Source organism: Xyrauchen texanus, chromosome 10, assembly GCF_025860055.1.
Source record: "Xyrauchen texanus isolate HMW12.3.18 chromosome 10, RBS_HiC_50CHRs, whole genome shotgun sequence".
Classification (NCBI taxonomy): domain Eukaryota; kingdom Metazoa; phylum Chordata; class Actinopteri; order Cypriniformes; family Catostomidae; genus Xyrauchen; species Xyrauchen texanus.
In genome coordinates, this window is record NC_068285.1 from 18,846,115 (window position 1) to 18,858,178 (window position 12,064).

General features: G+C 36.2%; 1 protein-coding gene across 4 annotated transcripts; it reads right to left on the reverse strand.

The window, feature by feature from the left end:
* Positions 1 to 2,843: 2,843 nt before the first annotated feature.
* LOC127650954 (transformer-2 protein homolog alpha-like) lies at positions 2,844 to 10,029 on the reverse strand. Of its 4 annotated transcripts, none has more exons than XM_052136631.1 (9): positions 9,871 to 10,028; positions 8,378 to 8,505; positions 8,124 to 8,283; positions 7,797 to 7,850; positions 6,560 to 6,748; positions 4,829 to 4,944; positions 4,003 to 4,104; positions 3,827 to 3,894; positions 2,848 to 3,617 (listed from the first exon to the last, which is right to left on the reverse strand). In XM_052136631.1, exons 1-9 carry the CDS (start codon positions 9,904 to 9,906, stop codon positions 3,607 to 3,609), a joined length of 864 nt encoding a protein of 287 aa, XP_051992591.1. In that variant the 5' UTR covers positions 9,907 to 10,028; the 3' UTR covers positions 2,848 to 3,606. The 4 variants fall into 4 exon arrangements, with proteins under 4 accessions (XP_051992593.1, XP_051992592.1, XP_051992591.1 ...); XM_052136630.1 differs by having other exon boundaries at positions 2,851 to 3,617; positions 3,827 to 3,897; XM_052136633.1 differs by lacking the exon at positions 7,797 to 7,850 and having other exon boundaries at positions 2,844 to 3,617; positions 9,871 to 10,029.
* Positions 10,030 to 12,064: the final 2,035 nt, after the last annotated feature.

Here is a 12,064-nt window from a genome sequence, read left to right on the forward strand (position 1 = left end):
AAAATGACTAAAATGCATACATTAAAAAGAACAAAGGTTATTCTTAGACCTTATATAAAATCTATGTACAAATTCTTAGGCTTATATAAATCTAATCACAATATTGTATTTTACTGAGATTAAATATTGGTCTCACAATCATCTAAGAACAAAAACAGGTTATGTAACATACAGGGCCCCCTCAGACCTCCTTGTGTAACTATGTGGACAGGAGAATCTGACTTTTAGGGCCTCCGAAATCAAAGCATTGTAAACTGTATCAGGGCTATGTTTAAACTAAACAAAAAGATGACCATGAATATTAACTGATTTAAGATCATAAAAATGGCTTATAAATGCTTGGCTCGGAGGGCCTCTTTGAGAGCAGCCTATTATGTCCAAAGACCATGTTCCTTCTGTTCCTAATGGACAAACTTGAGTAAAAAAGTCATTTGAACCTTTGTTGAAAGTAGCGTGATATTTCTTGTTGCACTCTCATCTAAATCAAATGTTTGTTTTTTTGTACTTACACGAATACAGTAACCTAGTTGTGAGAAGTCATGAACATCCATTATTACTTATAAATTGTAAAAATCGTAGTTTGCGCAATATGCCATTGTGAGTATTGAAAATGTTTTAATTTAAATGTATATAAAATATAGGTTCATAGCATGCCAGTTTAATTAAAAAACAAGCTGTTTTTTGTTGTTGTTGTGTTTGGATGGGTGGGGCTACCATTGGACAAATGGATGGTTTTATCCATTCCCATATTTTTCAAATGACCCATGGTTCACACTGCATGGGATTATACTCACTCCCTCTTCCTGAAAATTGAATTTTCTGGCTATTTACTAGAGAATATTTCTTGATGGGAATGCATTTAGCTGTTCAAGTGTGAGCTGATTTGGATGTGTGGCTATAGGTGGTCAGAGCACATGTGTGCTGAAAGACAGGACCATGTACCATTTTAATCTTTAATATAAAGATGTGGTACATTTCTACAGATTGTGATTGTGTAAATAATATGTTTTAATGCCCCTACAGTTATTTATAATAATGGCAGTGTGAAAGATTTACAACTGGTGTTTGTTAAAGTCTCTCACACAAATATGTACACATTGCATATTTAAGAACTTAATGACTTGTAAGCCTTGCCTGATAATCAATAATTTTCAAAAGCAGACATTTGCTGAGGAAAAACATAACTTGAAAATGAATTTTTGTGTAATGTTTTATAATGAAATAAACCTAAAGAATGCCATGAAATTCAGATTACAGTCGGTTTAAAAGAAAATACAGCCATTATCTTGATTTTTAAACTTAATGCACCAGGTCACAAAGAAAGAACAAAACACTAAATATCACATATTATATTGGACCATTTTTTAAATAAATGTCTGCTAGGAAGATACTGTTTCATCAAAAAGGAATCAGACATATTGATTCATCAAGGAAATGACAATGATAAATCCTTTTGTTGAGTATGCCTGAAATACAACCAAGAATGCAATCTTTATCTTTGAATGAGAAGTAACACAATTAATTAATTCAGTTTTAAATAAGAGGCAGTCAGATAGTGACTCATTTAGCTTAACAAAGTCTGTCCTGTAGTGCTCAGTAGCACGACTAAGTTGAGAGTGTTGACCATATATGACAAAAATAGATGGTAACATGGTTTGTTTAGATATATATATATATATATATATATATATATATATATATATATATATATATAAAGCATTTTAAATTCTATTTTAGTGCTTTTTTATTACAAGTACATGTAGGGCCTATAACAGAATTGTTGATATAAAATAAAAAGTTAAATTAGCACACTTGTTAAAAAAAAAAGACTATTCTACATTTAAAAGTAAGGGCAGCTAAGTGATGGCCCAATGTCACTTCCTGGACAAACCAGGGAGTGGAATCTAAACAATGGCCACGTCTCAGATCTTCCTTGCTCTTCCAGTTCACCGATCTGAAATGCCTGGATAGGTGAAAACAATATGGCTGACACTCCAACATAGCCAAGTGCTCCATGCCCTTTACTCTGCTCCAGAGTACTTTGCTTGTTAAATGGCGTTATTGTTCAAGAACAGTTGATTTTGGACCAGTTTAAAAATACTGACTGACTTAAGCACATTTACAACAATGACTTTACAAACATTTAAGGTTTATGAGAGCAGTAGTTCATTTAAGGTTTTTTAAGTCAATGTTTCATGACATTTCTAATAAATGTCTATTAACTAATGATCTACAACTATTTAATGTAACAGTATGTTAATGTTACTAATAAAAGATGCTGTAAAGTGTTACTGCCAAATTTGCTGACAGCTCACGTTACACCAGGATCTCCTCATACTCAAATTATCAGCCATGTTAGTTTCTATTTGATCTCACGCCAAACATAAAACGCTAAACTAAATCCTGACGTCAGCTCTTGTTGGTGTATGTATATGGTTGACAAAGGCAGCTGTTTTTGTTAGCGCTTCAGTTAATTTGCAAGCTATTTAAATAACTACTTAAAATGTTGACTTTAGTGGAACTTTAAATGTTATGTGAAATGTATTAACCTTATAGAGTGAAATAAAAAAACCTGCAGAACATGCATTTTTTATTATTGTGTAACAGAAAACAACTTTTAAACTTAGTCACTCAGTAAAAGAAAACAGTTATGCAAACCCTTTTAAAAATTACGTGGGCCAAATTGTTGACACCAAAAAATTATATATATATATATATATATATATATATACACACACACATTTTGAAAACAGTTGTGTGGATTTATCTTACTGGATTTCTGTAACTAGACAAATTCTTAAATCTATTTGAGCCATGCGTGATATTTCATATTTATCTTAATCAAATTTAGCTCTATTGTTTGGTTCAAAGTCATATTCTTATGAGCTGTTTTAATACTTATATTTTCCCAATTATTCAGCATATATAAATTACCTACACAAGAATTTGCCATTGCAACATCCATTCCTAAGAGAAAGTTTATATCTGGACTCAAATTTAGCACTCAAAATGCTTAGGGTATAAAAAGTAATTTGAGCTCATTTCTGTACAATTCATCACAACTGAAAAAAAAGCAAGCTTGTCAGTGTTTGTAGAACATTCAAAGACTTGAACAGCACATCAAAGCATGCCTTTTCAAGAAGGAAAACACAACTTAGGCCTATTTTGTGTTCTTTATTCCTTCAAAAAGAAATAAATCAATACCAATTACTCCTGAAAATAACATACCTTGATATCACAGAAAACAAAAGCAATTTAAGTCTGCTTTCTCAAGTACATTGAATTTACATAGATGCACACTCACACTTAACACAACATACAGGACTGCCAAAGGATGTTGCGTTTATGAAGAAAAAAGGAATATGCACATTCATATCAGACAGTAAGAACACACTATTAAAACAAAAGTTTGCACGCAAATTTCCATGATGGCGCAATCTACGATTTCTACAGACTTTAAAATGACTAGAAAGTCTAAAAGTTAAGACAGCTATTACACAAATCCTTTGTCAAGATAGAGCTGCTCTTCGTCTGACCAGACACAGGTGCTTATTTTTCCTCTTGTACAGTGAATGTACTTCATGTCAAGACGCAGTCAGGATCTTCTTAGTATCGTCCTGCAAAAGATGAAAGTTGGTATTCCTTAGCATAAATCTGCAATTAAATGTCTATCACATGGTACATGAGATTCTGTGAGCTAATCTATGAATCAAGTAACTTTTCACATGTTTTTGAGTAAAATTCTCTAGAAGCTGTCGTTAATCAAGCATGCATGCATGCATTTGGGCATGTGTGGAAAACTTAGGTTAAAAGCATTTCCACTCACGTGGGCTGTATGAGCGAGATCTTGAGCGAGACCTGTATCGGCTGTAATAGGGAGACGGAGAGCGCCTCCTGCTGGAAAGAGAGGAACTGGTCAGAAATCACAAGGACTGTCACATTAAAACAATAAAAATGTCAAACACATCAGTCTAATGTGTGTGTAAATATATTCCATGTTACCTGTTTCTATAATCATACTCATCATAGCGGTCATATTTATCATAGCCACGATCATACGAGTCTCGTCTTCGCCCACTGCTGCTGCTGCTACCACCTCCGTTACTACAATGACATCACATCAAAGTGTTATGAAACACAGCATCTATTGAAACTAAAACTTATTGCCAGTCATGTTTATTAAAGGGAATGTTCCGGGTTCAATACACGTTAAGCTCAATCAACAGCATTTTTAGCAATGTTGATACCACAAAAATGTATTTCGACTCATCCGTCCTTAAAAAAAAAAAAAAGAAAAGAAAATATCTGCGTTACACTAAGGCACTTACAATGGAAGTGAATGTTGCCAATTTTTGGAGGGTTTAAAAGCAGAAATTTTAAGCTTATAATTTTATAAAAGCACTTACATTAATTCTTGTGTTAAAATGAATGTATTATTTGAGATGTAAAGTTGTTACATTTGTAATGTTTACAGTCATTTTAGGAGTTGTAGACATTCATCATGGCAACGAAGTTGTTAAATTGGCAACAACTTTAAACAGAAAAGGTTAGTAAGTGATTTTATCACACTAAAATCATGATTTCACATATTGTTTGTCTTGTGGATATACTTTAAAAAATGGGCCCCCATTCACTTCCACTGTAAGTTCCTCAACCCAACCCAGATTTTAGCTTTTTTAAAGAAAATGAGGGGCAAGTCTACATTTTTTGGTTTAATAAATATTATGCCACAAATGCTATCGATTGAGCTTAACTTGTATTGAACCCGGAATATTCCTTTAATGATGATGATGAACTGTTTGTGTGGAAGTGCCAGCTAAATACTAACTGTGTGGGCCGGCCCATGTAGATGCCTGGTGTGGGGGTGTGTGCACGTTTAGTGATGGAATAGTCCACTCTGATGCATCTGCCATCCAGATCCATGCCATTAGCTCGCTCCATAGCCTGTAGTGAGGGGCAAATTTACTTTTTGAACAGGACACACCTACAACTGCACTCACAATTCATAATGCTTCAACGGTCATGTGTGCTATACAAGTAGTGTTCTTGGTCAAACTAGTGAGCTGCCTACTTGGACAGCTTTATAAGACTAAATTACATGCATCCTTCATGAAGACAATCATAGAATACTTGCAACTAGCTTGATTTTTTTAACCAATTAAAAATGTACTGTTTTACCCAATATTTCTGTGTGCTATACATTTTTATTTTTTGAGTATCACTTTAAATTAGCAGCATGCTAACATCCAACCCTATTGGAATAAATTGTGAATTAAGCCTTTGTGCGTTTCATGTTGCTGCCCAAGGTCACGTCCACACTTATCCATAGTTTTCTAAAGTCATCTTTGTCCAAAGTATGCAGAAATGAGAGTTTTCAAAAGGTTTTCGGTGAAGATAAATGGCATTCTCTTGTGGATGAGGCGCAAACGTAGCATGGTTTTATGAATACACACATAAATTGTTCAATATACTGGCAATGAGTACTTCATATGTGAAGTTACATTTCAGTAAAACTGAAATTGGCCATGACAATAACGATTTTTATTCTGTCAGCAACTGATCCAACATTTCATTTATCTTGATTAATTAAAATAAACCTGATTTAAATGAAATCCTGATGGCAAAAATCCATTGCCTCTGTCTCAATCTCACACACAAAGTATGTGCATGAAGCAGAAATAGCAGTTGCGTCATCCAAAAAAGAAAAGTGCTTATTGAGAATGCAGAAAACAGGGTATTTATCTATAAGATATTAACCCCTGAAATATAAACAATTCTCCCTCCCTTTAATTTTTTTTAATGGATTTACACAATTCACAGTAGTCACATTTTTATGTAGTAAAAAAATAAATAAAAAATTCCAGATTATTCCAGAGGAATCCCATGCCTGGGCTTTATTAGTTGAACACAGCTACAAATGTTATCACTACATTCATTCATTCATAAATTTTTGTAAAATGAGTATGAATCCAAAGAATGTGCTCCAGGTAACAATGGCATGATAAAATGGCATATCAAACAGAAATAAGTTCACTACCTTTAACTGTTGAGGCTGTTGCTATATTGATCTTTTTACATGACATCTCGACTGTTAAGTTGGAGCTTTCATAGAATTCAGTAATTATATTCCTATGAAAACGTGAATGGTTCTTACAAGTTAGAATTCTGACATGATGTGAATGCATTGTTAGGCCATGCCCACACTAATCAGTTTACATTTAAATGCTCATTGACTTTAAAACATTTACACCTCCCTACCAGAACAAATCTCCATTATTGCATACTTTGGAAAACATTGGGAAACTTCAAAAAAAAAAAAAGTTTCCAACTAAAATCCGGATTAATGGATGTGGCTTTAGAAGGCAGCTAGCTACCCATGAAGGCATTAGATTGCAAGGGAGCACACTTGGTTTTGATATATAGCTGTAGTGTTCAAAATTTGTTAGAAAAGAAAATCCCAAGTAGTCCTCAAGCTACAATAAAGAGAACCACTAAACTGCTTGGCCTCTGATATTGTCTTGGCAGGTCATTTAAGAATGATTTCCTGTTGGGGACCTACCTCTTTGGCATCATCGATGCGCTCAAAGTAAACAAAGGCAAAACCACGAGAGCGCCCCGTACGCTGGTCGTAGACAACATTGACGCCAGCCAAAGGACCGTAACGTGAGAAGACCTCTCTCAGGTCTCGCTCTGTTGTGTACAGACTCAGACCGAACACACCCAGACATGTGTTAGGGTCTGGATTGGCCTGTAAGAGGGACAGAGGTGTGAGTACAATGATAAAGACAATTCAGCAACATCATATAATTGAACAGTACCCAAATGCAACATTGACCCTCCAGTAACTGATGTTGATGTCTACATGGCTGACTAAATATCATCTTGACATAGTCAAAGGCATCAGATATTGGCGATCACTCTGACCATCGTCGATCCCCGAGATAATCATCTGTCAGCACAACCCTAATGTGCATTTCTTTATAAATTAAATGTTCAGACAGTCTCCTTGCTGGTTTTTCTGACACATTCAGAATCATTACCCCCTTTGTAGGTGTCAATCGCTTCATGCGTTGCTTGTAAAACGCATGTTAGAACGATGTAGAATGTAGAACGATGTTAGCAATGTTACTTATAACATTATTTCTCAGCCCTGGAACTCAAACCATTTTCTGTTGCCCCCCAAAAATATATATTTAAGTAATTAAATTAATATCATAAATGTGCGACATCTAGTCGATTAATGGCTTAAACTAACGACTATTAGTCAACTAGGAAAAACTTTGGTCTGGGTCAGGCCTATAGACCACACAAAATATTCACATACATATTAAATAATTAATGAACATAATGGAAAGCAGCTCGACATTCCTTTTGTATGCGATACAGATTGTGTTTTCCAATGTTTGTTGTTACACCCCCACCAACAGAGATGGATGCACAAGTGACTTTTCAGGAAATACGTCATCACTATATCAACATGACTGCTTAAATCCCTGGAATTTCTCTGGGTAACTGTGTGACAGTATTTAATAACCCCTGTTGAAGATGTTTTAAAGAAATGAATGACAACACTTTTCCACAGCTTGATGCTTTCATCCAATAAAACATTTGTAGCTTTCCTAAGTCATCACAATATAAATACATTCATTGAGCCGACTAAAAGGCCCATTTATTCACTTGAGGACAAACCAAATTTTAAAAAGCAAAAAGACCTCATGGACCTCTTAACACTTATAAGTGTTAACCTACTTGGTCCAAAAGGTACTTGTAAAAAAGTTCAAGAAATGTCCACATACCCTGAAATCACCATGACTGTGAGAGTCTTTTTTGGAGTCATGGCTGTATGAGCTCTGTTGATGTAATAAGAGTGAAAGGGGTTATTAAAAACAGTCATGCTCATTTGGAACAACATGGGGGTGAGAAAATGGCAGAATTGAAATGTACTTAACTAAAACTAATTAGTTTGCATTCCAAGTTTAGAATTAAACTCAGAAACTGGCTAGTGCGTTTTAAACCATAACATTATAAAATCTCTACATTTAAAAAAAAATTGTGGTCGCACCACATAACTCTGAATTACATTGATTTAACAGCAGCTGTGACCCCAAACCCCTGACACTCACCCGTCTGCCATTGTGTTTGCGGCGGTTCGAAGCAGGTGATGTGCTCTGGCTCCTTCTGCGGCGGGACTCAGGACTGAATGAGCGAGAACGTGACTTTTTCCGGTGGGAGTGAGAACGTGAACGACTGTAACGCCGGTTTGAATGTCGGCGGGAGTGAGACCTGGAAAAGTCAGAGATAAGAGACAGATGAACAACCCCCAAAATTCATACTTTGAATCATTGTCATTTGGTGTTAAATCGGTGTATGAACTGACCTGGACTTGGAGCGGGATCTTGAATCAGAATGCTTGGATGCTCGGGAAGGGCTGGGAGAGCCGGATCTGCTCTTAGACTTGGCACGGGCAGGACTGCCCCGCTCAGATTTGGACGGCGAGCTGGATTCCTAATGTCACAGCAATGCATTAGAACATTTACAAGACAAATGTTTATAAAGCAGGCAAACTTACACACTCACACTATATCTCACAATAACACAAATCCAAGCATTCACTTAAGGCTGTGGAGGAAAGAGTCAGAATAACTCAAATTATGGAAAAAGATCAGTTAATAACATTATTAATACAGTTTCAAAGACATCAGTGGTCTTTGCTAAGCTCTTCTTTTTTTTACCGAATCACCATAGTACAACTACAAACATGCAAATTATCATCAAGAAGAGATTGTAAAGACACTTGGAACACAAATTTGGCATTTACTTAGCCTACGGACTCATTCATTCTTCTGTTTTCAGTATACGCTATTCCTTTCTCTCAGGCATTTTATTCTTCGGTCTTCATTTGTTCAGTTTTCATTTTTCCTCTCCTTTTCATTTCTTCACCCCAATCTGAAACCTCTTTTCTTTTTTCTGCTTAGACACATAACGCGAGCGTGCTTCTATCTGACCGATCTTCCGTTCTTTTTTTCCCCATCCCACTTAACCGTCTGCTCTGTAAACATTTTCAAAAGCCTTCTTTTATCTTGAATATTCTTCCACATTCTTGGCCTTAACTCTTCAAATCCTTCACGACCAATAACCTTAATGAAAAAAGAACATTCAGAGCAATTAAGATCAAGGGAAATTTAGAAAAAAAAGAAAAAGGAAAAAAAAATTGGAACTATTCAAATTTCACTACTCTTTGATACACACATGTTTGTTTGGTTATATAACATAAGAGACAGGATTAAGAAAGTTAAGAAATACTGTAGAAAGCAGGAAAGAGGAACCTAAAGTGCTCAAGTTACTATTCTGATTTTGGACTCTATATTTTACCCTATTATATATATATATAACAGTGCAATAACAACTTAGTGTAAAGAAATCCCCAAATAAAAATTTGGCTCCAACAAAAGCATTTGGTTGCACTACTACCGGTAGTTGGGCCAGTAGGAATGCAGTTAACAAAAGGAAATGATTTGCTGTATATGACATATTTATATCAAAACATGCTTCTTTGAATCTCACTGATAGAAAAGGTTACAACTCTTTGATTTTCAGCACGTAAAAGGGCTTCAGTTTGGTTACATAAAAAAAAGCGATATTAAACAAAATTAATTAAACAGGATCTCTCTCCATCTTTTCTATAACTTACATATTTTGCGAATAATTAACCGATGAGGATGTAACAAACTAATCAGTCTTTGTTGTAAAGTAGAAAACAAACAAAAGGAAAGATCTGCTAGCTGTTCACTAAAACCGAGCATTACTGCAAAGAGAGAGGAAGAATATTTAATTTTAAGTTCTCATTTTATGCACGTGAACAACACTTACCCTCCCTTTGAAACGTGTGTCCTCAACATCACTCATTTTTAAATATTTGAAATTCGCAAAAGCGTGAAAATGAAGATCGTCTTCGTCAAAGACTTCCGCTTCGATGTAACTGCAGAAAATGGCTGACCAGCACAAGCGCGTGGTGAAGGACGGGAGGCGACTTACATCACTTCCGCCTGAGAGAGAGAGAGACAAATATCAGCAAACCCTCAAAACATACAAGTCCCTTCTAATACAGAAAAAAGCTGATCACATGAAAGCAAAGCTTAATAAGATTGAGGAGGCAGTAGATCAGAATTCTTTTTGGGAATTATGGAGTAAATTAGATAAATCAAAAGAACCTAAACACATTCCCATCTATGACCCAAACATCTGGACCGAACATTTTGGAAAACTCTATTCACAAAACGAACTAACCCTCACCCAAAAACATCTGACCGCCCAACTATATACCCTGGAGCGCACTGTAAAAGACCAGCTAAACCATCTAGACCAGCCCATATTACTAAATGAACTGACAGACAAGATGAAATCCCTAAAAATTAAAAAAATCCTGTAGCGTGGATTTAATATCAAATGAGATGCTGAAACACAGCAGCCCCAAACTGAAAGATGCAATTCTCAAATTATTCAATCTTTTATTAAAAGCAGGACACTTTCCTGAGATATGGAAAGAAAATTTGATTACACCAATCTTTAAACAGGGTGAGAAGTACGACCCAAATAACTATAGGGGCATCACAGTGAGCAGCAACCTGGGCAAACTCTTCTGCTCCATCATCAATGACAGATTAGTTCAGTTCATTCAAGAACACAAGATCCTTAACAATTGTCAAATTGGATTTATGCCTAAACAGAGAACATCAAATCACATTTACACACTCCACACACTCATACAAAAACACGTCCAACAAACAAAACAAGGGAAAATATTTGGCTGCTTCATTGATTTTAAAAAGCCTTTGATTCGGTATGGCATAATGGACTTTTCCTAAAACTAATCCAAAGTGGAATAGGAGGAAGGACATATGACATCATAAAGGACATATACAATGGGAACCAATGCAGGGTTAAGATTAATGACAAACGTACTGATTATTTCAGCCAAACTAAAGGAGTCCGTCAAGGCTGCAGCCTCAGCCCGACTCTATTTAATATCTATATTAATGAACTGGCATCAACACTGGAGAAGTCCTCTTGTCCCGGTCTGACCCTCGAGGACAGAGAGATCAGAAGCCTCCTGTACGCTGACGATCTTCTGATGCTGTCTCCTCATGAAGAGGGTCTGCACCACAGCCTCTCGCTTCTGGACCAGTACAGCAGCGACTGGGCCTTACCCATCAACATGGACAAGTCTAAAATCATGATCTTTCAGAAAAACCTCGCCTTACTGACAAGAAATACAAATTTACACTTGGGGAACAATTCTTAATCATGTCACCTGTTATAATTATTTGGGTCTGACAATCTCAGCTTCTGGAAAATTTGACACTGCAATAAAAGATCTGACTGATAAAGCACGTAGGGCTTATTACAGTATAAGAAAACCCCTGTTCAAATTTAACCCACCCATTAAACTGTGGCTGAAAATCTTTGACAGCATCATAAAACCCATCCTTCTTTACGGCTGTGAAATCTGGGGCCCCAAATTTAAACTAAATTACGAATCCTGGGACAAAACCCCGCTGAAATTTTTCCACCTTGAGTTCTGCAAGAACATCCTGGAAACTCACAGAAACGCTCCAAGCCTGGGTTGCCGGGCAGAATTAGGCAGATTCCCTCTGCTCTCTGAAATCCAGAAGAGAGCCGTGAAGTTCTGGTTCCATCTATCAGACGCGCAGACAGAGAGTTACCATCACTGCGCTCTCAGATACAGGGCAGGACACACAGAGAGCGACCCCATGCTACATTTAGTGGAAAAACACCAACTCAATTCATCAATTCAATTCAGACACTCAAAAGTAAAAGAAATAGGGAAAATAACCAAAGAAGAATACATACACGATTGGCAGATAAAGGTCACACAACTAAATAAATTAAAATATTTCAACAAAATAAAGTCCGATTATAAATTGGCACCATACCTGACTGAAATCAGTAATTATGGTCAGAGAAAGCTCCTGACAAAGTATGGCATTAGTGACCACAGTCTGTGTGTGGAGACGGGCCGACACAGGCAGAGTTGGAGAGAGAG